The 26,157-nt window shown below is 62.7% G+C and overlaps 1 protein-coding gene and 1 long non-coding RNA gene across 4 annotated transcripts in view; one reads left to right on the plus strand and one right to left on the minus strand.

Moving 5' to 3' along the window:
- ADAP1 (ArfGAP with dual PH domains 1) overlaps positions 1–26,157 on the minus strand; it is a 34,867-nt gene that overhangs the window by 3,046 nt on the left and 5,664 nt on the right. The window contains exons 1-6 of one of the 2 annotated variants that reach the window (XM_077140400.1): positions 24,405–24,707; positions 20,212–20,342; positions 16,931–17,022; positions 12,163–12,245; positions 3,727–3,839; positions 2,932–3,078 (exon numbers count right to left, since the gene is read on the minus strand). In XM_077140400.1, the coding sequence (XP_076996515.1) occupies positions 2,932–3,078; positions 3,727–3,839; positions 12,163–12,245; positions 16,931–17,019 (432 nt within the window). In that variant the 5' untranslated portion in view covers positions 17,020–17,022; positions 20,212–20,342; positions 24,405–24,707. Of the gene's footprint in view, positions 1–2,931; positions 3,079–3,726; positions 3,840–12,162; positions 12,246–16,930; positions 17,023–20,211; positions 20,343–24,404; positions 24,708–26,157 lie in introns of those variants that run through there. The other variant, XM_077140399.1, reaches the window with a different exon arrangement.
- LOC143666455 (uncharacterized) lies at positions 7,466–11,210 on the plus strand. 2 transcript variants are annotated; one of them, XR_013167639.1, is made up of 4 exons: positions 7,466–7,591; positions 7,832–8,021; positions 8,456–8,656; positions 10,937–11,210. It is a non-coding gene; the product is annotated as an uncharacterized LOC143666455 (long non-coding RNA). The 2 variants fall into 2 exon arrangements; XR_013167638.1 differs by having other exon boundaries at positions 7,832–8,656.

The raw sequence follows: 26,157 nt of genomic DNA on the forward strand, positions 1-26,157 counted from the left end.
GCCCCCAGGACAAGGACGAAGCTCCTCAGAGGGCTGCCAGGACGTGCTGGACAAGCTGCAAGAGAGACTGCGCTTTCCCACTTGGGGCGCTTATTTCAGTCCACACCTGAAACTTAACTAGCAGCTCAACCGCTAACGGCCTCAGGCCTGGTTGTTTATAGGAGAAACAGGAATGTGTGACGGCGCAAGTCTTTGAAACCAGCTTTGAGGGACACTAGCAGCCAGCAGGACCTTTCCTATATGCGAACCCCACAGGTAGAGGGATTCTTTCTATTTTTCACTTTCAGTGTAAACAAGTCCCAGCAGTGTCTAAACAGATGTTAACCCTGGGAACTGGGCAGTACGACACCCCTAAGCGGTCAAGGGCTGTTCCCAAGCCCTGCCCCCTTCAAGTGTTTCTCTGTGAGGCAAGATATGTCATGGGAAAAGAGAAGTGTCTCCACTTCCCGCACATGGCACAGGTGCAATTTTACTTATTCCTGAAACTCTGGTTAATGTCTATCTCTCTTGCTAGACTGAACTGCATGAGGACAGAGTCACGTCAAATAAGCTCACCTGTGTGCTCACCTGCATGCTCACCTGTGCACTCACCTGAACACTCACCTGTGCACTCACCTGCGTGCTTACCCCAGACCCCCACATAAGGCTGGGCATGGACCTGGCGCACGATTCCCTCCCTCTGGAAGGACAGAGGGACACAGCCAGCAAGAGCGCCTGCCCCTCACTTACAGAAAGTCCCCAAGCTCCCAACAGCGCCCTTGAGTTCCTGGCCTCAGTGTCCCCCCAGGGAAACAAGGGGCTCTGGGTACAGCTATGTTCCCTCCTGAAATCAGTTAATGGCTCAGTATGGGATTTCTGTAAGCAGGTCTAAAACCATGAGACTTAGGGAGAACAGGTACAAAGTGTAAGAAGCTGAAAAACATGATAAGTGGTCACTGATTTGGGAGAGCTGACAGGTGAACCTTCAGCCAACAGAGAGGAAACTGAGAGCCGACATGACTAGCATCGAACCACTGGGCTTGGGAGTGAACAGCTCTAGGCCCCTGGATGGGGGAGGGGGTTCCCCCACAGGTAATCTGCTTGAAATGCTGCCCCTCCTGTCCCTGACAAAAGAGGTTTATTCTCTGGGGAGGGTGAAAAGGAAGGTTTTGGACCGGGCAGGGTGGGGTGGGGGAACCAGACACAGTGTGTATGTATGGGGCGGGGGGCATTCCAGAAACAGGGAAGTTACATGAATGCATACACACTGGATGCCGGGCCCCACTTCTCTGTTCTCAGCAACCCTACTGCTAGGGAGTTTTCTCTGAAAACCTGACAGGCCCAAGATCCCAGAATATCTGAAAGAAATTTCTTACTTGGAAGACAGGGACAAACAAGAAACAGAAAACCAGAAGAAATAAAAGTTTAGGGAAAAGAAAGTTTTGACAGTTGTCATTAATAATTAGAGCTAATATAATGTAATCATGAAACAAGAACAGGATGCTTTGAAAAAGGAACATTCCAAGAACAAAAAGGAGCTCTGCGAAATAAAAAACCTGATATCAGAAATGAAATCCTCAACAGAGGAGCTGGAAGAAAGCATTGGAGAAATTTCCCAGAAAGTAGGGAAAAAGAAAAGACTGGAAATAGAAGAGAAGTAAATGAGAGAACCAGTCTAGAAGTGCCAACACCTGACTGTTCCACAAAGAGAGAACAGAGGAAGTGAAGGGAGGAAACCAATGGAGAAAAAAACTCAAGAAAGAATGTCCTGCCCCCCTGAAGGATATGCCTGCCTAGTGCCCCACACCAAGCACCAGACACAACATCAGAACACTTTAAAACCCCAGGGATATATGTTACCACAATAAAAAACTAATAATTTAACTGAAAACAAAACAAGCAAAAACCCAGGGCTGAGCTTCCAGGGGGAGAAACCAACAAAGGGTCACAGGCAAAGGCTCAGGTGTGAGAGCAGCTCTGGGCTTCTCGACGGCTGTATCCAAAGCAGGGACTGTGAACTCCAAGCGCCCTATGTCCAACCAAGCTCAGCATCTACTCAAGGGGGGTCGGGTTTTCAGATACGCAACGTCTCAGGCGCTCTTCCTCAGGAAGCTACCAAAGGGTACGCTCCAACAAAAGGAGGGCGTAAACCAAGAAAGACTTGAGATCCATGAACCTGGAAATCAACACAGAAGTGAGAGGAGGCTGCAGGAGAGAGGGCTCTAAGAGGCAGGAATTAATTGACTAGCTGAAGTGCCTGGCTGTATCCAGAGGAGATTTACAGGATCCGTGGAGAGTTGGGGGCAATAAGTGCCAGCTGGAGGGAAAATACAACCATGTGCAGGAAAGGAAAAGTAATTATAGTCTGCTCCAGGGCTGAAGTCTGGTTACATTTCCATACTCACACAACGTAATGCAGGATGCAAAATGAGCAAAATGACAACACGAGGATGATGGGCCCCTGGGACTGGACAGGTACATGTGGGGGTGGGGTGCAGAAAAGTCCATAGTGGGAAGTCATCGGATAATGCCTTAAAATGGACAAATCTATCGGCAACACAAACACGGTATTTATGGGTATGGAGCCAAATTCCCGAAGGGCCTGTTAAACGGGGTGGAAGCGGCTGCCTTGGAAGGAGGTGAGGGGGTGAGAAACCATTTCTGTTTCTCATCAGAAGCTTCCAGAACTGTCATGGGACTGGAAACCAAAGCAGCCCCCACTGCTGGTGGCCCATCACCGCACTCTTCAATCTCACGCAAGAACACAAGGGCAGACATTGGGGGGCTCTCCGGGGTTCCCTCCCACTCCCTGCCCTCGAGATGTGGGGGTGAGGTCTGGTGGACAGACGCGGGCAACACCAGTGGGCGCTGAGAGCTGTGCGGCCCCTGCCCACCCACACCGAGGCCCCCAGGCGCCCCCCAGCCCCCGCCGGCCCAGCCGTGCGCCCCCACCTTCCCGTCCTCGTGGTAGACGAAGATGTTGCGGGTGCTGTTGTCCTTCAGGTAGGTGATCTGCAGGCCGTGCGGGTGCCCAACCTTGGCCGGCTGGAAGGTGGCGTTGAGATGCTCGATCTTCAGGATGGCCTTGGGCTCCTTGGCCTGAGGAGAAGGCGGCATCGGCCCAGGCCGCTCTCCAGGCCCGAGGGAAGGGGAGGGCGCCACCCTCCGCAGGTGCAGAGGGGGCTGAGCGTGCACCTGCGGGGCTGTGTGACTTCGGCCAAGCTACTCAACCTCTCTGAGCCTCAGAGCCCCGGGCGGCAAAGCTAAGTACCAAGATCTGCCACCGGGGAGATGAGGTGGTCCCCGCCTGTGAACAGCTCCTGGGGTTCATGCCACCAGCTGCCCCTGCACCAGGCAGGCCTCCCGGGGCCCTCAGAGGGAGTGTATCCCTATCGCTGTCACCCCACCTATGGGGGACTGTGTGGGGCCTCAGGGACCCCATGCCCACCCCATGGCCTCAGACCCAGCTGCCAGGGGGCCCAGAGAGTGAAGGCAGCCAAAGGGGTAGACAGCTAGTGTCCAATCCCATGGGGACACCCCAACTCTCCCATGGGCCCCCCCAACCCCATAGGACCCCCAACCCCACAGGGACACCCCAATCCCTAAAAAGCCACGTCACATCCCCATGGGGGTGGAGGGGTCCCTGTGGGGCTGGCAGATTTCTCCAGGATCCCGAGGGAAGCTGAGAACACACGCCCCTGTCCATGCGCTGACCCAGGAGCAGCCCCGCCCGCCCCGCCGGCTCACGTCGTTCTTGTTGAAATACTTGAGGGCCCCCTCTCGCTCCGTCAGCACGAACTTGCGGCTCAGAAACTGCCCGTTGTCCCGGCCCCGCTTCCAGAGGAGTCCCTCTCGGTACCCTGGGGGGGGGCAGGGCCGCCAGTCAGGCTGGGGTGGGGGGCCTGCGGGCACAGCAGCCACAGGAACACAGCGCGTCCACGGCTCTGGACAGTTCCAGGGTCCTTCCCGCCGCCCTGGGGCTCTGCCTCCCGCGCTCCAGCTCCCCCGACGTGCCTGGGCTCTGCCGCGTGGGGCCGCTGGGAGCCCCTGCGGGGCCGCTCTGGCCACCTTTGGGGGACCTGGTCCGCGCCCCTCTCCTGGGACTGTCCTCTCCGCCACGGGGACCGTCTGCCCCCCACGCCACCCCAGCTGCCCGCCGATGAGAGCGCCTCCCTCCACGCTCCGGGCCCCACTCCCGCCCAGAACCGCCCTGCCCAGGGCCTCGGGCCCACCACGCCACGGGCGGGCGCGCCCCGAGCTGGCTGCACCCAGCCCACCCGCCTTCCCGCCCCGCTGAGCCGGGACCAGACCCTCCTGCCACCAGCACCGGAACCACCACTTTGAGTGCAAGGGTCCTGGGGTTGCAGGAACGCCACGGAAAAGCCCCGTCCCCACGAAGCCCCGCGGGTGGGACTTAGCAGCGCGCAGAGTATGGCAAGGACACCACAGGCTGCGGGTGCTCACTCACGCCAGGTGGGAACTCCCCACACACCGCCCGGCTGCTGCCTCGTCCCAGCACCAAGCACGAGCCCCGCCCGCGGGAGAACATTCTGCACTATTAGCCTGCGGGGCAGGCTCACGCGATGGTCCCCCGTCCCTCCCATCCCCCCACCTGGTCCTCCACCTATTCTCTCCCCCAGTGCCCCCCGGTCCGCCCTGTTCCCTCTCTGTCCCCTGTTCCCCACCGCTGGACCCCCGTCCCTCCCCCGCCGCCTCAGCTCCGACCCGACGGCTCCTGCCATGCCCGCGGTGCCCAGCAGAGGGCAGCAGCGCCGCAGGTGCAGGCGGCCCGGGCAGAGGAAGGGGATGCTCCGGCCTGGGTGGGGTTCGCACTGGGAACTCACGCGCTGATCTCGGCCACATGCTCGTCTTCCCCCGACGGCACCAGAGCGCGGAGGGGAAAGGTCTGCCCAATGTGTCCGGCCCACGGCCTGGGCCCCTTCCTGACAGGCGCACAGGCAGGCTGCCAGGGCGCGGTTTCCCAAGGGGCCTGGACAGGCCCCCGTGCCCGCCAGCCCCTAACCCTAACCCCCTGGTCCCCTGCAGGCCCACAGCACACCTGTCTGTGCTGCCTGCACCTCCCCCTGCAGCCCCTGCCTGCCTCTTGGGGGAGGCTGGCACCCCCTGTGCCTCCCAGGCCCCCCCCCACAGTGCTGGGCACCCAGGGCAACCTGGCAGCAGCCACGGCCAGCTCACACCAGAGGCACCACTCTCTTCAGATGTAAAGGCCAGGCGTTTCACTCAGCACTTCTTGAACACCTGCCATGCGCCAGGCCCTTTTGTGCACCTGCACCTGCTGTGCGCCAGGTCCTGTGCACCTGTGCCTACTGTGCGCCAGGCCCTTATGTGTGTGCCTGCACCTACTGTGCGCCAGGTCCTGTGCACCTGCACCTACTGTGCACCAGGTCCTGTGCACTGGCACCTACTGTGCATCAGGTCCTTATATGTGTGCCTAAACCTACTGTGTACCAGGCCCTGCTATGTACCTGCACCTACTGTGCGCCAGGTCCTGTGCACTGGCACCTACTGTGCGCCAGGTCCTTATGTGTGTGCCTGCACCTACTGTGTACCAGGCCCTTCTGTGCACCTGCACCTACTGCGTGCCAGGTCCTGTGCACCTGCACCTACTGTGCGCCAGGTCCTGTGCACCTGTGCCTACTGTGCGCCAGGCCCTTATGTGTGTGCCTGCACCTACTATGCACCAGGTCCTCCTATGCACTGGCACCTACTGTGCGCCAGGTCCCCAAGTGTGCCTGCACCTACTGCATGCCAGGCCCTGTCCCACATGCTAGGTCCTGAGGAGCCGCGCCCTGCTCTGCTGCCCCCCCAGAAGCCCCCCCAGAAACGCCAGCCTCAAGCAGGTGCATGAGAACACGGTCAACGTCATTGTCACCGTAAGCTCTGCCCCCACCCACAGAACAGCAAAGATGACACAGCACAGAAACACAGAAAGTGACCTTCCCAAGGGTGGCCAAGCCACTGGAGGCTGCTCCCGCTGGAGGGGGCGCAGAGCAGAGACGCCGAACGGGGTGGCTTCTTGGGGCCTCACCACTCACCCCCCTGCTCGCTGCTCACCCACAAGACTCCCAGACCTTACATGAAAGTGTGCAGCAGTTTCATCCGTCGTCACCACAAATCAGGACAATCCAAATGTCCCTCAGCTGGGATAAGCAAGCTGATGCACCCACAGCAGCTCTGAAGCAGGGAACCGGGGCTACCCTGAGGCTTCTGCTGCTCAGTGGGGTCCCTATGACCCCCCCCCCCAAACAGCTAAGCCCCAGGGACACAGGCTGGGCCAAGCTGCCAGGCCAGGGCGCTGGGGAGGGGCTGCTGCCTGCCTGGCGCCTGCCACAGTGTAGAACCAAACTCTAAACAGGGCATGTAAGCGCCAGGTGACGCCACCACCTGTGCACGCTCCACCTGCATCTGAGCACGGGGAAGGGGGGCCAGCAGCCCTGCTCAAGGGGGCTGGGAGGCAGCCCTCATCTGCGTCCTCACCTGTATTCAGGTGGAGGCATAAAGCCAGGGCCAGGAGGCCCTAGGGAAGCTGAGGCCCCGGTTTCAGGTTCTAGTTGCCCCTGCTCTTTCCCAAGAGATTCACACTGCTGTTTTCCCTGGGGCCCCCCACACCCCTGGCCCCCACATCTCCTGAGAAGCCCCAGAGATGACAGCTCAGACACCTGGGGATGCTCACCCCAACCCTGTGCCTCACCACCCACCGATCCCCCCCACAACGTGTGTAGCACATGGATGGGGAAACTGAGGCACAGGGACTCCACTGCCCCTTGAGGCCCAGTGCTCAGCAAAGCTCCTGCCCACCCACCTGCTGTCCAGGGCTCGGCCCAACAGGCGTCATTTGGAGCAAAGTGGGGTGGGCGGGGGCAGCTCGGGACAGAGCCTGCCTTACCCGCGCAGGGTCCGAGGGCACGGAGGTGGGGACAGGACACGGGTCAGCTCTGCAAGGGAGAGGGGCCAGGCCTCAAGAAGAAGGCACTGTGCACACTGATGCTGGGAGCCTGGGGGCTGAGGGGCCATGGGGCTCATCGGGGGCTCGTGGGGCCTGCTCCCCCGGACAACAGGACCCATTGTCCAGCCTGTGAAAGGCGTCCATTGAGGCTTGACTGAGGGTGAGGGTGGCTTAGGGTGGGGGCAGGAACAGCTGTCACCAGGGCGGGCAGGGGCCTCAGGGCCAGTGGGGCAGGGGCTGGCCACGCCGGGGTGCATGTGGGCACCCCCTCACATGCCAGCCACCCCACGGAGCGCACAGGCACCCCCTCGTAGGCCGGCCACCAGCCCCCAGGACACGGGCGCTACTGGCTCAGGCCAGCCCAGACCCTTGGTCCTTCTCAACTCAGCTGCCTAGGGTGACCAGTCCCACCTCCCTACCTCCTGCCCGGCACCAGCACTGCCCACTTGGCTCATTAGCCACACGGAGGCAGCCGGGAGGTCAGGGGTGTGCGTCCCAGGATCATGTGCTCGCCCTGGGCCTACACCAGGGTTCAGCCAGTGCCCTGGGGACTCTGCTCCCGGCCGAGTCAGTAACACCGTCCACCCTCAGCCAAGGGTGGGCCTCGTCCCAGTGGCAGATTCGGGGCTCCAACTCCAGGCAAAGGTGGGGAGCTGAGCGTGGGCCCCAAGCCCCTTCCCTGACCCCCAGGCACTGGGTGGGCAATACCCCAGGCCTGCCCCGAGGGCGGCCAGCCCTGCACAGGACGGACTCAGGGTCAGTAGGGATCATGGGGCTGCAAGGCGCCCCGGTCCCAGGCCCGAGCCCACCAGAGGCCCCGCCCCCGCCCCCACTAAGCAGCTAGTCTGCGTGTTTCCCTAACTTTGTATTTTGAACAAATTTTAGACTTAAAGAAAAGTTGTAAAAGTAGCACCAAGAATTCTTCAGCAGTAAAAAGAAAGAAGTGCTGCCCACCCGAGAGCCGCGGCGCCCACGCGTGCAGCGCCCAGACGAGGCTGCAGCCTGGCGCCCTCTGCCCTCCCAGCTGGGGACCTGGCCCACGCGGCGAGCGCCGCAGCTCCCCCACCCCAGGCAGGTAGGCAGGCGGGTGCGGGTGGGGCAAAACCTCATGGGCAGGTGACCCCCTGAAACTCCTGCCCATGTCCCTGCCCCCAGGAGCCCTGCAGCCCTCTGGGTGTCGGCTCACCCCGGTGCCAGAGCCACTGCCCTGACCTCACTTCCAATTCGGGGGGGCGGGGGCCTTTCCCAGGCCGGCGTTTCCCCTTTCTCCGGGGCCTCCCCGAGGGACTTCTGCATTTTGCAACGGCGGGAGGGGGTGGGGGGCTCGCGGGCACTGTGGGAACCACTCTGTGGGGAGCCAGGGGGCAGGCCAGGAAGTGGGACCCAAAACCCTGGAGGACCCACGGGAAAGGGGGTCCCAGCCAAGCGAGGAAGAGGTGTGCGGCCTGGGGAGGGCCAGCCCAGGCAGGCGGGGACAGTGCCCTTTGACCTCTGGGACTCTGCCCTCAGGCCAGAGAGGGTCCAGTGGCCTCTGTGTCCCCTGAGCCACCACGTGTCTGGCCTCCCGGTCAGAACACCAGGGCCCCTCCTGCCCATCGCTCCCGCGCTGTCACGAGGGGTACGGCGGTCAGGGCCTGCTGCTGTGGGAAGGGGGTCTGGACCGGCCGCAGGCGCTCTGAGCAGCCCCCCTTCCCGTGTGCTGTGACGCAGGTGAGCAGAGGCGGCGGGCAGGGTGGGGGGCTGCACGTCACCCCCCCCGGGTGAGGAGCGGCAGGAACAGGGCACAGCAGCAGGGCTGCAGGGGGGCCCTGTGAGGGCAGCGGTCACCCCCACCGCAGCCCCTTGAGTTCAGTATGGGGGGCATTGGGAGGGGGGTGTGTGTGCTGCAGGCCGGGAGTCTCCCCGAGGGCCCCTCCTGTGTCGGCTCAGACAGGTGGCGGCCGACGAGGACACATGGCCGAGGCCTCGCCCAGAGCCCACACGCCCCCCGCCCCCAGCTTCCTGCCCTCTGCCCCCAGAACGGGTACCCGTGCCCCCCACCACCACCGCTGTCCTCCCACCTCGCCAACACCCCTGGAACCCTTGCCACGAGCCTGAGCAGCTGGCCAAGGCCACTAGCAACATGGGTGCCGCACAGTGCCGCAGGCGAAGGAGAAGGCGCAGGCACCTGGGCGAAGCCCCCCGCCCTGCCCGGGCAGACCCGGATCCCTGCCCCTGCCCCTGCCCCGGGCCTGGCACCGCAGGGTCTGGTCCAAGGAACCGCTGCCCACTCAGCCACAAGGCCCAGGTGCCCGCTGGACGCCGAGCAGGGGCACAGTGCCCAGGGACAGCAGGAGCTTTCGGTTCTCCCAAACCTCTCGCGGGTCCTCCTGAGGAACTGCCCAGGGCTCCGTGCGCCAGGCTGGAACTCGCCGGGGGACACGGGCGTAGGGCCTCCCGGCCTCCCACGGTACCCTGCTGGCTTGGCCAGACCCCGCTGCCCCCAGGCCAAGGAAGTGACCCCAACACACCAGAAACCACTCACTCACTCACCCTCCTAACACCCATTAGGCACACAATCCCCTGGTTCTGCCCCCGCCCCATTTCTGGACCCCAGACCCCAATTTCCCAGGAGGACGAAGCCCGGCTCCAAGGCAGGTGGGCAGCCCAGGGCCCCACAGCTTCCAGGTCCTAGGATCGGGCACTCACCCCTGACCCACTGGTCATGACCCAGGAGACTTCCAGACACTGTGTGGGACCCTCAACCTTTGCAGCGTCCCTGGAGGAGGGGGGGGGGGTGTGTGAAACAGGGCCTGCAGCAGGCGGGCGGCAGCTAGAACTGAAGGCAGAGCCGCGGAGACCAAGTCCCAGCAGCACCTATGCAACCCCTGGATCAAGCTGTGCCTGAAGCTACCCAATCACATGAGCCAGTCTGTGTCCGTCTGTGCTTATGCCCACCCAGCAGCCTTCCTGCTGCTGTCAGGCAAAGGGCCTGACCTCCCCGCAGCCCCCTCCCCGCATGCATCTGGACGAGGGCAGGAGGGAGCTGCTGTCTGCCTGGGCAATATCTGAATCAAAGGGGCGTAGGGAACGCAGCATCCCCAGGGCAAAGGCTCGGCCTGAGAGAACACCCACAGCTGCCCCCCGAAGCCCCTGCCCAGCCTAACTGTGGGGGTAAGGGGGGGCTGCTCTAGGCCAAGCACAGCTGGATGTGGCACGGAGGGGTGAGGGGCACCTGATGGCAGGGCTGCTCCCCTGCTGAAGGCTCCCTAGCCCTCCCTCCATGTCCTGAGGGGCCCCCCAGGAACACACGTAAAGCGGGTGTCACCGTCTCCATATTTCCTTCTTTGCAAATTGAGACAAAAAATCATGTAACTAGAACACAAGATTGTCCCCCTTAGCGGGGAATTCAGGGTATTCAGTGCGCTCAATGTGCTGCGCGGCCCCCCAGCTCCGAGAACATTTTTACTGACCAAGAGGGGCCAGGCGGTGGGCCCTGCCCCACGATCCCCAGCCCTCGGGCCCTGCCCCCCCCTGCCTTGCCCCCACCCTGTGCCCCCCAGCCCTCGGGCCCTGCTCTGCCCCCTCCCCCCCTCGCTCCCGCCCCGCGGGCTCCCGCCCCAAAGCCCCGGCTGCTGTCCCACCTGGCACACCTGCGCGCCCCCAGCCCGCCCCCACCCCGGCCTCACTCTGACCCTGGATCTGCCCACGCGGTCCTGCTGGCTCCTCCCCGCACTGGGCAGCGTCCTGTGTGGACAGACCCGCACCCACCCGGCAGCTGCGGGCGCCATGGCCCCCCTGTCAGGGTCCTGCTCCAGATTCTCTCATCTGTGCTAGGAGTGGACCCGGGCCTGGGGTCACCCTGGGTTTAACTCTTCGAGGGTCGCCCTCCTTCTACTGAGATGCACAAAGGGCTTGGGGTCAAGAGTCCACCTGAGGCTCAGCTCTGGGCCCCCGGGGGGGCTGCCCTTTCGCCCCACGCAGGCACTCGCGAGCTCACCCCCCCCCCAGACGCAGCCGCTCTGAGCGCAGGAGAGCCGCCCTGCCCGGGCCCCTGGCAGGCTCCCCTCGTCCAAGGACAACGAGGAGGAGGACAGGAGACGGGCGGCCTGGCGATGGCCGCACAGCGAAGGCGGGTCAGGCCGCGGGCTGCCCTCCGCAGTGTCACTGCACCGGCCCTAGGCGGAGAGGCGCTCCCGGCTGCTCAGGCCCCAGCACCCACCAAAGGGCGCCCCGAGGGAGGAGCAGAAAGTCCAGCCCGCAGGACCAAGGCTGAGCGCCCCCCCACCACCACGAGGTGAGGGGGCGGGGCCGAGCGGGGCGGGGCGGGGCCGAGCAGGGCGGGGCGGGGCCGAGCGGGGCGGGGCGGGGCCGAGCGGGGCGGGGCGGGGCCGAGCGGGGCGGGGCGTCTCTTCCAATGGGCCGCCCAGGGCCGCAGGCGCTGGCTGGGGCTGGGGCCAAAGGGCGTCCCCCAAAAGGGCATGTTCCGGTCCCTACGTGGCCGTGGGGCGCCTGCAGAAGGGGCCCGAGTCCCGCAGCGGGGCGCTCCAGGTGCCAATACCCGGTGGTGCGAGAGCGACAGTCCGGCACAGTCCCCATAGCCCCCCGTGAGCCCTAACCCCAGGGGCTCCTGCCCCAACCAGACAGGCCCAGGGCAAGGCAGGTCCCCTGCTCCAGACCGGGGCTCCCTCAGCCCCCCACTCTACCCACACCACCCCAGAGCCAACGGGGCCCCCCAAGGCACACAGCCGGCTCGCCCGGCCCAGGACCAAGGGTGGTGGGCAGGGGACACAGGTCAAGGTGGCCACCCCTGTGGTCATGGGGGTTGGGGTGCAGAGGGGTGGAGGAGAGGTGGGGGGCGCAGGTGAGAGGAGCAGAGGGGGGCATGGGGTGGAGCAGAGGAGGGTGTGGTGGGGAGAGGGGGGCGTGGTGGGAGAGGGGGCCGTGGTGGGGAGAGGCGGGCGTGGTGGGGAGAGGGGCGTGGTGGGGAGAGGGGGGCCGTGGTGGGGAGAGGGGGGCCGTGGTGGGAGAGGGGGCCGTGGTGGGGAGAGGCGGGCGTGGTGGGGAGAGGGGCGTGGTGGGGAGAAGGGGACCATGGTGGGGAGAGGGGGGCATGGTGGGAGAGGGGGCCGTGGTGGGGAGAGGGGCGTGGTGGGGAGAGGGGGGCGTGGTGGGAGAGGGTGGCGTGGTGGGAGAGGGGGGTGTGGGGGGGAGAGGAGGTCCCGTCCCGGCCTCACCTGCGGAGTAGGGCTCCTGCTTCTCGGGGTGCATGAACTCCTTCCTCTCGTACTTGGCGCGGATCCACTGCTCCCGGAGGAGCCTGTGGGAGGGGAGGACACTCAGCGCCCACCGCGGCCAGGATGAGGACCCGCGGGGCTCCTGGCGCCGCACGAAGCTGGCGAGAGCCCGGCCCCTCCGTCGTCCGGCTCCGCTGCAGAGCAGGCGCCAACCCGCACGCGTCCTGCAAAATGGGAACTCGCAGCCCTTTAAAGGGCTCTTAGTCTGTTCACGGGGTGGTGTAACCTCCACCGTGTCTGGTTCCAGAACATTCTCTTTACCCTGAGCTCCCTCTCCCCGTCCCCTCTGCCCTCCAGCCCAGCCAAGGGCACCACACTCTGCCCACAGCTGTCCACCCCTCGGAACCCCCCGGCTCTTGCCTCCAGGGTGCCCCTCCTGCCTGCTCGGCCAGGCCACCAGCTGTGCCCCTTCCGGGTGGTCTCCCCACACACCCCCCCCCCCAGCCATTCTGAATCCAGTGGCCAGAGGGGACCAAGTGCCCACGCACCCACCAGAGAAGCACAGCGCCCTCCAGGGGCAAGACCCCTGTGACGGGCCCTCCACCCCCACCCCCCCCAGGCCACGACCCATCTCTCCCCTCCATCCCCCCAGCTCAGCAGTGCTGACCCCTTCTTACCCCAGCTCTAACCTGGGCCCCCCAGCTCATGGCTCAGGACTCCCCCTCCTGTCTGACATCCAACTCTGTCCCACTTCAGGCTCCCAACATGCATTGCTGGGGGCAGCTGATTCAGTTTCCCTTCCACCCAGCTCTATCTGAGACTCCACCTCGCCTCAACTACACCTGGACGTGGGCTCCTGTCCTGGGGGACCTGACTGTGGGCAGCCACTCTCCAGCGGGCACTGTCCGCTCACAACGGCAGGGCGGGCAGCCCGCAGGCCTCGGGCCAGGTGCAGGGCACCCCAGGTGAGCCGGCCCCGGGGCGCCAGTCCGTCCTGCACGTGCCCTCAGGGACTGGCTGCTCCAGCTCAGCGGACAGACACACGGACCAGGCCTGGGCCGCCCCTGATGGTGTCACAGGGTGGGGGTTGGCGGGGGGACGCCTCAGCACAGTCCCCAGGCTTCGGGGTCTTCCCGCTCTGTGGGGTGCATCGGCTTCCTGGGCTGCACGGAGAGGGGCCCAGCCGGGGGCTGCAGACACCGGGGTTTCTTCCGCTCAGAGCCCAGGGGCACAGGGCCCGAAGCTCTGGGGTCCCTTCTGCCCCCCTGCCCGGCCTCGCTTCCCTGCCCCTGCCCCGTCCCGCCCCTCGGTGGCTGTCTCGAAGTCCTGTAGCCCCCCGTCCTTTCTCTCACCAGGACGCCAAGGCTGAGGCCCCAACTCCAGGACGACCTCGTGGACCCCACTTTCCCCTAAGGTCACAGGGCCGGGGTCCAGTTGGACCAGGCCAGGCGCCCGCTGTGGGTGGGGGGCAATGCCCTCACTCGGCCCCCATGTGCGGGGTGGGCAGCCCGCTTCCCAGAGGCCACGGCGGGGGCTGTGCCGGGCGCTGTCCCCAGCCCCCCCTCGGGACAGGGCGCACCCACACCCCCAGGAGGTATGAGTAGAGGGGCTGGGCATCCCGGCCAGGTGCAGGCCCAGGCCTCAGGGCTGGGGGACAGCTGGGCAGCAGGGACAGCCTTGCAGACAGGAGTGGGGCTGCGTGTCCGGGGCTGGAAGCCATGTCGGCCGTGGAGGTGGGACAAGGTGCTGCCCGAAGACCACCCCGCTGCACGGACACCCAGCTCAGCCCCACAGGCCTGCGGGCCCAGGTGTCCGTCCTGCCCTGTCACTGAAGGCCCTGGGCACTGCCAGGCCTCCCCGGAACACACTGAGCACAGACCACCACAGCGGGGGACTGTCTTCACTGAGGTCAGAGACCCCAAGTGGCCAGGCCACCAGCATCCTCGGGGGTCAGGGGCCTTTATCCACCATGGGCAGCCTTGGCCCCTCCCATTTCACAGCACACTACAGTTTACATGGGGATCCCTGTCTCATCCCGTGTTCACTGCACTCCACAGTTTGCATGGGGATCCCATCCCACCCCGTGTTCACAGGACCTGCAGTGGACACAGGCACTCCCTGCCCCCTCACAGCTCACACCTCACACGGGGGCTCCCACCTCCTCCAGGTCCACGGCTCTCCACAGTGAGCCCAGTAGGTTCAGATGCGCAGACGCATGCACACATGCATGCACACACATGCACACATGCACGCACACACATGCATACACACGCATGCATGCACACACACACAGGCACACATGCACACGCACGCACACACAGGCATGCACACACAGGCACACACATGCACACACGCACGCACACACATGCATACACACGCATGCATGCACACACACAGGCACACATGCACACGCACGCACACACAGGCATGCACACACAGGCACACACGCACGCACACACGCACACACTCCCCGTGGCTGCCCAGCAAGGAGCCCACAGGGAAGGGTGAGGGGCCCCTCCCGGGCCTCCCCACTCCTGGGTGCCTGGTGGGGGGTTGGGGGGGCGCGGGCTCAGCGGGGTCAGGAGGGCTCAGGGGGGCAAGGGCTGCCTGGGTCGGAAGATGCCCTGCCCGCACCCGGGGTGCCAGGGGCCCCCAGGAAGGCACGGGTGCAGCGATGCACCAGGATGGGGCAAAGCCCACCTGGGGTGCCGACTTTGCCGGGGGTTGGGCGCGGTGTGCCATTCCCAGAGGGGCATGCGGGGTTGGCCAAGGTGGCCCTGCAGCCCTGGGCCGAGCCCTGTCCCACCCATCAGCAGGGAGCGCAGGCAGTGCCATGCCAAGGAGCCAGACCCCAGGTGGCCCCTGCGCTCTCCAGGGCCCCCCACCCAGCCCTGCGTGGCCGGCAACAAGGCTGGGGGCAGTGACCCCAGCAGGCCCTCCCCACGGAGAGAGGGGGTCAAACCCAGTGCCACAGGTGAGCGGTGGGAAGGCTAGAGGGCACAGCCATCTGACCGTCCATCCTTCCATCCACCCATCTACCCATCCGTCCGTCCATCCACCCACCCACCCGTCTATCCATCCTTCCATCCACCTACCCACCCGTCTATCCATCCATCCACCCAGCCACCAGTCCGTACGTCCTTCCATCCACCCAGCCATCCTCCGTCCGTACTTCCATCCACCCAGCCACCAGTCCGTACGTCCTTCCATCCACCCAGCCACCAGTCCGTCCATCCTTCCATCCACCCATCTACCCATCCGTCCGTCCATCCACCCACCCACCCGTCTATCCATCCTTCCATCCACCTACCCACCCGTCCATCCATCCATCCACCCAGCCACCAGTCCGTACGTCCTTCCATCCACCCAGCCATCCTCCGTCCGTACTTCCATCCACCCAGCCACCAGTCCGTACGTCCTTCCATCCACCCAGCCACCAGTCCGTCCATCCTTCCATCCACCCATCTACCCATCCGTCCGTCCATCCACCCACCCACCCGTCTATCCATCCTTCCATCCACCTACCCACCCGTCCATCCATCCATCCACCCAGCCATCCTCCGTCCGTCCTTCCATCCACCCATCCATCCATCCATCCATCCATCTACCCACCCGTCCATCCATCCATCCACCCATCTACCCATCCGTCCGTCCTTCCATCCACCCAGCCATCCTCCGTCCGTCCTTCCATCCACCCATCTACCCATCCGTCCGTCCACCCACCCAGCCACCCTAAACCCCACCTCCCGCACCCCCTACTCTTCTCTCGGAGCCAGATCCTGGGGACCCAGCAAGAGCACAGACCCTGCTCCCCTTCTGTGGCGCTCACAGTCCGGGAGGGACCCCAGGGCGCAGAAGCCCGGGGCAACCTGATCCCGGGCAAGGCCCTACGCTGGGGCAGCCCCCAGCCGGAGACCCCCCAACACGGCCCTGGGAGAAGCAGAGCTGTCTCACCCGCCCCAGGGGGCCCTGGGAGGCGGCCAGGACCCACGTTTTAATGGGGCCCCCAGGTACTGGTGCTGAAAGCCTAAGAAGTGAGAGAACAGAAGGAAAACGCCGAGACAGGTGGTGCCCGGTTGAGGCAGCGTTGAGCCGAGCGGGAATGCGGCCCATTGGGAGGGGCCTGGGGAGTGGCTCGACCCCCGAGGGCCAGCACCCCAAAGTACCCCAGCAAAGCACTCCCATGTGCATCTGCTCGTGCATGGCTTAGGGGGGCCAGGCCCAGCCACATGTCTACAAAGAGAGAAGTCCAGGGCAGGGGGGCAGTGCCCAGCTGCTGGTCCCCAGGGGGACCCTTTCCCAAGAGAGGGTCCAGCTGAGTGAGTTTCAGACCCTGTGTCTCTGAGCCCAGGGTGAACTGCAGTGGGGGCCGAGAGGAGGGGGCTCTGGTGGGAGAAATACCCCTGGGATGGGCAGGGGCTTCCAATGGGAAGGGGCAAGAAAGGTATTCTTCGTGTGGCCCAGGAAAGAGCGCCAGGAAGGCGGGGGCTGGGGGCCCCAGGAAGAGAGGTAGCCTGAAGAAGAGACAGACAGCCCAAGGGAACCCCTGAAGCCCGTGGCCATGGAGGTGGGCACGTCCCCTTTGATGCTGAGCCCGATGCAGCCAGCCCCTCCCGGGCACCAGGACCCCAGCCTCGGAGATCATGACCCACTGACCTAGCTTCCTGAGTGCCCGCCTTGCCCTGGGGGCGCCCCTGGCAGGAAGGGACTGGCTCTCGGGTTGGGGAGTAGGTGGCGGGAGGAGAATCCTGGAAGGTTGGGGACTTACTGGCAGTCTGAGGAGGAGGGCCGGTAGTAGAAGGGGGGCACTTTGGACTCGTAGGTGGCTCTCGCGGCGTCGTTCCCGTGGGAGGCCATGAACTGCGAGAAGGAGAGGGCCGTGCGGTCAGAACGGCGCTGCCCCTGCCCTTTGCTCCCCCGCCCCACCCTGGGCAGCCGAGGGCTTCACCACCACAGGGACGGGAAACCTGGCAGCCTCCTGTCCCCGTGAAGCCGTGGCAGAGGAGCCAGGGGGCTCCCGGGGTGTCCTGGGCCCAGCAAGGCACCCCCCTCGTCCCTTCGCTCGGCAAAACCCCAGCAGACGGCGGGTGCAGGGTCCTGGGCAGGCCGGGCGTGGATTCCTGGAAGGTTCACAGGCCCCAGGGACACTGGGTGGCAGGCAGCAGGCGGGGCAGTGGCGCCGAGGGAGAGAGGCCAGAGCCAGCCGGGCAGGGGTGCTGGGCCCGGGACGCAGCACGTGCAAAGGCCCCAAGGCCTCCACGCGGGAGGGCAGGGCCTGGCACTCCAAGTCCACAGGCCGGCACGAGGCTGACCAAGGCCACTCCTGGGGTGCCCCTTCCAGCACCCTCCCCAGGAGACCCCGTCTGAGGCCGCTGGGCTGAGGGTCCACGGGGCAGCGACCAGCCACAGCTGACTCTGCAGGAGGCAGGTGGGCAACATGGAAATTCTAGAAGCAACGGCCTTCCCGTCTGAAACAGCGGTCAGCGAGAGGGGAAGGCCCCCCCATGGCAGGAGCTGTGAGGCTAAAGTGCCTGTAGACAAGCTGAGTTAGAGGCATTCAAAATCTCTGTGAAGAACAGGCGCATCTGCCCCGAGGGACACAACGGAAATGTGAAGAAAGTGCCGCGCTCTCGCTGAGAGACGCCAAGCCCGCCGGCCCCCTGTGCTGGCCTACAGATTCAGCGCTGTGCCCCAAATAACACTGGGATGTCGTGGAACTGGCGATGGTTCATTTGAAAAATTAACAAACTGTCCTAGACAATTCTGAAAAGGAGGGAAAAAGCCCTGTCCCGTCAGTATTAGAGCAGTGGTGCTACCACAAAGAAAACCCAGGACCGACCAGCAAGCAACGCGACGAGCTAGAAACGTTCAGAAACAGTCCCAGATGCAAGAGGAATTTAATCCACAGCAACCGTCACCTCTCAAATCAACGGAGGAAAACAGCGATTATTCAAAAAAACAGTCTTAGGACAACAGGGAAACCTGAAGAAAAACGAAGCTACAGTCACCCTTCATTAAAATAAATTCCAATTGAAATGAAGATTAAATTTTAGAATTAAACAATAAAAGCAGATAAAATCCTGGACTGATTTATTAAAACAGTTTTAGGAAAATGCACAAGGAAATGTTCATGAACTTGGATCAGGAGATGGTTTCTTAGATGCATTAAAAGCACAAGTGAGGAAACAAATAAATAAAGGACACTTCATCGAAACTAAATCTTTGTGTTGGAAAGGGGGCGTCAAAGTAAGGAGACGCGTTGTCCAGGGGGAGAAGCAAAAGGCGCCTGAAACGCCGACGCCACGGACAGGGCCGCCGTCCTGGGGAGGGGCGGCCGACGCGAATGGGGGCCGGTGGCTTTTTGGGGGGATGAGAATGTTCCGGAATTAGATGGCGGTGATGTGAACAGTAAACCACTCAGCTGCCCTTGAGAAGGGAGACTCGTGCGGATGGGATCACGTTTCGATGCTGCCTTCGGTAAACATGAAAACTTCCGGGTCGAGGGGCCTGTCTAAGCGCGCCCTAAAGCCCACGACTGCACGAGAGGAGGGACAAATCTTTAACAGTGGACTCTCTTCCGCCACGAAAACCACGATGTACAGAGTAAAAAGACCAATAATCGACAAAAAATGTTTTCAACTAATATCTCAAAGGGTTAATTTCTCCAATGTATAAAGAATTTTCTCGACTTCATTCAAGAAAACTCCAAGCGGCGCCTCAACTGGGCGGCCGTTCACCTCAGCTCAGCAGGCGGATGCCGGACCACACATCCCTGGGGAGCATTAAGTCATCAAGGCAGCAATGGGGCAAAACCTCTCAAAAATCGAAGTTGCCCCGCCTTCAGCCTGGTCTTTCCACTTGCAGGGACCCGGCGGCAGCAGGGCAGCCCGACGCTGCAGCCAGCTTGTCAAGCAGTGCAGATGTCTGCCCAGGTGGTCAGAGGTTCGCCACACGGGGAATCCGTGTGCGCCCATGGGGAGGGGGCATGCATCTGCGTACGCGTGTGTGCACGTGCATGTGTCAGGAAGCACCCCAGGTACACCCCTCCACGGCACCTCCCGCTCAAGCCGCCACCGACTCTCACCGGGGTGGCAGCTGCGGCCCCTGCCAGGGGCTCGTGGGAGGTGAATCACAGTGTGCCCCTCCACCCGCCAAGCCCTTCTTCCCCAGCCCCCTCTCAGAGGGTGGGACCCAGCTCCTCTCCAGGGCTGCCGTGCTCAGTGCCTCTCCATGGCCTTGGGGTCTGCCCCGTTGGGATTCCCTCCAGGCTGCCCTGCCTGTGCCCCCAGCCTGAGCCGCCGCCCGTCAATGGCACTGAGCGAGCTGCTGGCACCCCCTGTGCATCTGTGCATCGCCTCTCCTGGGAGGCCAGTTCCAGAGACTGACCGCATCTGCCCATCTCAGCACTTCACGCCTGGTGCACAGGAAGTACCAGTAAACCTTCCTCAGATGGGCACATAAACCGGCAAATGGATGAATGGAAAGTAGGTGGATGGGTGGGTGGCTGGGGGTGGGTGGATGGATGGACCGGTGAGTGGGTGGGCGGATTAGGACGGATGAAGGCATAACTGTTCCCTCCTCGTGGCTTTAACTGGTTACCCTCTGTGGTCCCTTCAGCACATGGGGCCTTTCCCTCTGGCCAGCCAGCTCTGCTCGCCATTCCCTGAGTGTCCGCTTTGTTCTGTGGGACGCAAGGGCCAAGGCCTCTGAGCCTCCAGCGGAAGGGACATCGGGAGCCGTCGGGCACTCGTTCACCAGCCATTCCCGGCAAACACCGCTCGAGCAGGGCTCACAGGCCGAGTGGCTGCTCTGGGGGGGTTTCTGCACCCCACCTGGGGTAGGGTGAGGTCAGACCACTGGGGACAGAGAGGCCGAGGTCCATGCAAGAGGTCACTGAAACCCCAACAGCCCCGGCCCCTCCTGCAGCCTCGAGGGTGTCTGTCCAGCCCCTTGAGCCCCCCTGAGGTTGCCCCTGCAGCACCCGGCCTAGAGGGCAGAGATGGGGCGGCCTGCTTTGCTCGGACCCTGCAGGCCCCCGCGCCGGCCTACCTCCACTTGGGCCTCATCCCAGCTGTCCAGGCGGACGGACTTCACCCTGCTGACCTGGGGGATGTTCCGGTGGATCCCGGAGCAGCTCAGGCAGATGAACACGCCCAGGGTGTGGGAGGCCCAGTCGGGCTCTGCAACGGAAAGGCCAGAGGTCAGGGAGGGCGTGAGCCCGGGGACCGAGCGGCCAGCAGGGTGCAGAGCCCAGCCTCAGTCTCCCCGTCCGTGCCACGAGAGGCTGGGCGAGGGGGCCCCGAGGCCCACAGGCTCCCTGCCCGCCCCCACCCCGCAAACGCCCACCTCCCTCCAGTCGCCCTTGGACGTGCACGAGCACCCCTCGCGCCCCCACAGCCCACCTGGGGAGGGACCCCGCGAGCCCCGCCCTCCAGGAGTCCCCAGGCATCCCCCACCCCACAGGGCTGGGCCCCCACCGCCCGCCGCGGGCCGCCCAGGGATGCCGGAGCTGGGGCGAAGCACAGCGTGGAGGAGGCCGAGCTGCGGGAGCGCCCATGCGCCCTGTCTGCATCGTTCGGCGACACGGGCAGAGGGGCGAGGCCTGGCGCTGGGGCAGGGCAGCTGGGACATCTAGAGGGCATGCTCCTTTTTCTTTCAACTCAAACGTGAGCAAAGTACTGGAAAGGACATCTTTCCAGAGAGGCCCTACACATGGCCAATGCGTACACGAAGACGCCCAGCGCCACGGGCCTCCGAGGAAGAGGAAGCCACAAGCAGCGGCGTCACCACTGCACCCCGCGAGGGTGGCTGGTGCCAAAGGAAAGGGATGGCGAGTCACAAGAGTTTGCGAAGATGCGGAGACACAGGCCCCTCGGGCAGCACAGGCGGGAAGGGGAGATGGGCAGCCCGGGCAGGCGTCTGGGCTAGAGTCACCCCACGACCCGGCACACGGACCCCCATGGGCAGGGGTGGCCGAGCAGCACGTCGGGCCGGGCCGGGCACCGGTCACAGGGCTGAGGCGCAGGTGCTCCCCGCGGAGGCTGCCGGGGCTGCAGGGGTGGGCGTGGGGCTCGTCGCGGGAGGCTGGGCGGGCGGTGGCCCCACAGGCCTAGGGAGAGGCTCCACCCGGCCAGTTCCCAGGCCCGTCCTTAGCGGGTCCCTCTGTCCGTCCCCTCACCAGGCCCGGGGCCCACGCCTCAGGTGGGTGGCGTCACGCATGTCCAGGCTGGGGTGGGCATACACGGTCCCCCCGGGAGCGGGGCCCGCCCTACCCTCGGCAGACGGCCTGTGCCCCAACCCGGAGGCCCGGGGAGGTGGGACCCGGAGCCCAGGTGAGCCAAGCCCCTGCCCTCGAGGGGCCCGCCCGGCAGGCCCTGTGACCCCGCTTTGCAGAGGGGCAGTGGTGGCCAGGGGGAGGCCGATTGCCCTGGACGCAGCTCCCGGGGGCCTCCCCCCACCCAGGCCTGCCCAGCGCCGCCCCGCCTGGGCCCACCGTCCAGCGTGTGGCCTCCCTGTGAGGAGGGGGGAGGGCGCCCGGCCCCGCAGAGGCCTGGTGGGTGTGGGTGGCACGGGGGAGGAGAAGGGCAGCCAGCGCCCCCTCCCCATGGGGCCCCACCAGGCTCCCCCCACAGACCAAAGGAGCTGCGTCCGGCACTCAGCCGCGGTCTGCACGGTAGGGGCAGCCCAAAGACCCTGGGGCCTCGGAGCCTCGGCTCAGGCAGGGGGCTGGGAAGGCCAGCGGCCCCCATTGCAGCCAGCCATCCTGCTGGCCGCTGCCCACTTCTCTCTGCACTGGGTCCAGGCTGCCTGCCTCGCCCCGGGCCAGCCCCATGAGCCACTCACCACCAGAACCCAAGCAGGATCTTTCTTTCTTTTAACAGGTATATAACCTAAAATTTGCCATTTTAACCACTTTTAAGTGTACAATTCATTGGCATTAATTACAGTCACAACGCTGTGCCACCATCACCGCTACTTTCAAAACATTTCCATTGCCCCAAACGGAAACTCTGTCCCCGTTAAGCAGTAGCCCCCAATCCCCCTCCGAGGCACTGGTCACCCCTTATCTCTCTGTCTCTGTGGATTTGTGTTTCCTGGAAGTTTCTTATAAGTGGAATCATGAGACGTGTCCTTTTGTGTCTGGCCCTTTCACTCACAAAGACGTCCTCAGGGCAGAGCTGCGTTGCAGCTGCACCAGCCCTTCCCTCCTCGTCCCTCCTCGTCGCACTGAGACAACCCCATAGCAGGGCCTGGCCACACCCTGTTGACCCATGGTCAGCTGTGGACCCTTGGGCTGCCTCCACCTTTCGGCTGTGGTGGAGGGGGCCGCTGCACACACGAGCCTGCAGGTGTCCGCTTATGTCTCTGCTTTCAGTTCTCTCAGGATCTAGGATGGGTGCCAGGTCCCTCTAGGTTTTTGAGGAACCCAGAGCAGAAAATGGAGAGAGACACCATTTTCAAGGGTTGGAAGATTTAATGTGTTTACGACGTCAATTCTCTCCGAGTTAACGGACAGATGCAATGCATTCCCCATCAGAATTCCAGCAGAACAATTTGCAGACGTGGACAAACTGATTCCAAACTTCACATGGAGATCAAAGGGTGTAAAGCAGGCAAAATATCTCTGAAAAAGAACTAAGAGGGAGGACTAACATTGCCTGTTCTCAGAATTTATTATAAAGTGACAATTATCAAAACAGTGTGGCCAGTAGTTGGGAGATAAGGGAAATGCAATGTTTGGGGCTATATTTCTATTTTTTAGTTTTGGAGTAACAAAAATGTTCTAAAATTGACTGTGTTGATGAATGCACCACTACAAGGTGACACAGTGAGCCTGTGACTACATACTTCACAGGGATTGTGTGATAAGTAAATATATCTCAGTAAAATTGCAAAACAAACAAACAAAAGTAATGTGGTGTTGGCAAAATAACAGACAAACAGCTCAATGGGACAGCATAAAGAGCTCAGAAATACAGCCACACCTTGGAAGACACCCGATTACTCAGCAAGGTGATTCGGTGGAAAAACCAGCAACGTCCACAAACAGCCCTCTGCAAAATAGCAAACTCAATCCAGTGGCAAAAATACTCAGGACACATCCTAGTCCTAAAGGTGAAACCAAACCCACCAACTGCTTGTGCTGGTTTGAAAGTAGTGTGTACCCCAGAAAAACCAGTCCTTTAATCCTGACTCAGCATTGTAGGATGGAAACCCTTCTGATTAGATTATCCCCCATTGTGGGTGTGACCTTTTGATTAGATGGAGATGTGACCCCGCCTATTCAAGGTGGGTCTTGAGTAGTTTACTGGAGTCCTTTAAAGCAGGAAACATTTTAGAGAAGCCTCAGGTACAGAAGCTCAGAGAACAGTTGCTTCAGAGAGGACAGAGACACCTGGCGATGCCTGTAGTGCCGACAGAGAGAGCAGATGCCCAGACACAAGCAGAGCCCAGCAGACGTCACCATGTGTCTTCCCGTGAGATGCTGACAAGCCAGAACTGAGAGTTGGATCCTGGAGGAGCTAAGCGAAGGCCCATGGTCACTGAGAGAAGAAACCACTGGCATCAGAAGCTGGAAGCAAAGGAAGTGGCAACAAGGACCAGTAGAGGCCAGGATATGCCTTCCCAGCTGACAGAGGTGCTCCAGACAGCATCAGCCTTTTTTGAGTGAAGGTAGCATCTTGTTGGTGCCTTAATTTGGACATTTTCACAGCCTTAGAATTGTGAACTCGCAACTTAATAAATTCCCTTTTTAAAAACTGTTTCATTTCTGGAATATGGCATTCTGGCAGCATTAGCAAACAAATACATTGCTAAAAGAAAACTGAGGAGAGGAATCTTCCCCTTGGGCTTGCGTTAGGCAAAGATGTTTTAGATGAAATACCAAAAGCAAAATCCATTATAAGAATTGATAAATTTTTAAATCAACTGACACACGTTTTAAAATATGTTCCCCCTCCTCAAATTTTATTTTTTAAATGATGTCCTTCAAAAGATACTGGGAAGGGAATGAAAAGGCAGGCCACAGACCCAGAGAAAATATCTGCAAACCATGTATCTAATCAGGGACTTGCATCCAGTATATAAAGAACTCTCAAAACTCAGAAACAGGAAAGCAGAGAGCCCAAGAAAATGGACAAAAGATTTATGGCAGCAAAGAAGACACAAGGATGACAAAGGCAGAGAGGCTCAGGCACCAGGGAAGGGTAGGGTGGGGCTGACCGGACAGATGAGGCACTCACCTGGGCGTGGGCGTGCTTGCCTCTTTCCATGGACCCCGTGCAACGGTGCCTGTCACGGTGCACGTGTCACACCTCGAGAAAGGTGAGTTAGGAAAAGACGCCTGTGCGTCTAGGCCCCAGCCGAGCCCCCTGCTCTGGGAGGTGGTAGGGGCCCTGTCCTCGCAGGGGAGCCCCTCCTCTCCCTGGGGGCTGCAGCCCACCTGGCTCACTGAGCCCACAGTCCCGCCCACCAGACTGCCACCCGGCTGTGTGAGCTCAGGCCCCCCAGCCCGGGGAGGAGGTGCAGCCACCTGCCTGAGGTCGCACAGCAGCAGGGCTGGAGCAGAGCATGGGCAGGCTGTCTCCACAGACCCCCAACCACTGTGCTGCCCCGTCTTCACCCTTCCTTCCTCGTTCAACACCAGCAGGAGCTGGGGACGCCCAGAGCTGTGCAGGAGGTAGAGGAAGGGGACGGGGAGGGGGGGCAGTCTGGGCAGCTCCCTGCCAGCGGTGGCGCTCCCGCTGGGACACTGGCCAGGTCAGCAAGTAAGGCCTCCCACCTGCAGCCACCCGAAGCCCACCCCTCGCGGCAACGGCACCTGGGACGGCCTGTTAGGAGGCAGAAGTCACGCTTCAGCTCTGGAACTTACTCAAGCCTCCTGGGGCGCCCACCTCAGATGGGTTTGGGGTGTCCAGTGTGCCCGAGGCAGGGGTGCAGGGACCATGCCCCCAACAGGATGAGCAGCACAGGCATCCCGGCCATGGAGGTCCAGGCCTGCACCCAGTGCCTTCCCTTCCCCCGGCCCAAAGCCCCAGAGGTCACAGGGCACCCGCCGCACCGGCCACATGGAAAGAGGCAGAGTACATTTTGAAAGAGATGCTTTTTGGCCCCAAGCCCGTGCTCCGGGTGGGGAGAAGCCAGGAGGCCTTCCTGGAGGAAGCCCGGAGCCCTGAAGGAGGTGAGGGAGGGAGGTCTGGGGAGGGTTGCTTCGGCCTGAGGGGGAAGTGGAGGGGTGTCCCTTCTGCTTCACCCACCCCTCGGGCCAAGGCTCCCAAGAAGGTGCTGGCTCCTGCTCCCTCCTCTGAGAAAGGCCCAGCTCAAATGTCCCATCTTCACGGTCCACCAGAATGGCCGCAGCCGAGGAGAGGGCCAGTCCCCTGCCCACACTGTGTCCTGCGGACACAAGATGGCCACGCCCGCAGGTGGCTTGCAGGCTCAGCAAAAGCCCCTACTTTATGACAACGTTGTGTTATCTACATTACCACAATAAAACTAAAACCTAGGAATTCGTAGGGTGTACAGGTTACAGGGTGAGGCAGCCCCAGCCGCCCCCCACCCCCACCAACCGGCCATTGCCTGTTTCCTTCCAAAGAATGTGGCTGTGGGGAGAGCCGCGTCCCTTCTCAGGTGTGGAAGCAACTCGCGTGCTGCCCCCTCAGCCTCAGCGAGCCGAGCCAGGGGCAGGAGGAGCTGGGGGGGCTGCACCCCTCCCCGAGGGCTGAGGCTGCTGCGGATCCACTCAGCCTCCCGGTTCTCGCGGTCGCAGGTGGGGGGGCACCCGCCCGTGGGGCTTGGGCCCAATTGACTGCTCCTGATTTAGGCAGAGAGCTGGGTCTTGGCTCCGTAGTAAATAATTCCCAGCCAGAAGGTAAAGTACGAGTCCCTGTTAAAAGGATCTGGGCCCTGGAAGCAGAGAGAGAGCTGCGCGGTGCGACTCTGGGCAGCAGTTTAAGGCCTGGGGCTCCCCACCCACCTGCCCAAGCCCCCCAGCAG

This window comes from Tamandua tetradactyla, chromosome 23 (assembly GCF_023851605.1).
Source record: "Tamandua tetradactyla isolate mTamTet1 chromosome 23, mTamTet1.pri, whole genome shotgun sequence".
NCBI classification, from domain to species: Eukaryota; Metazoa; Chordata; class Mammalia; order Pilosa; family Myrmecophagidae; genus Tamandua; species Tamandua tetradactyla.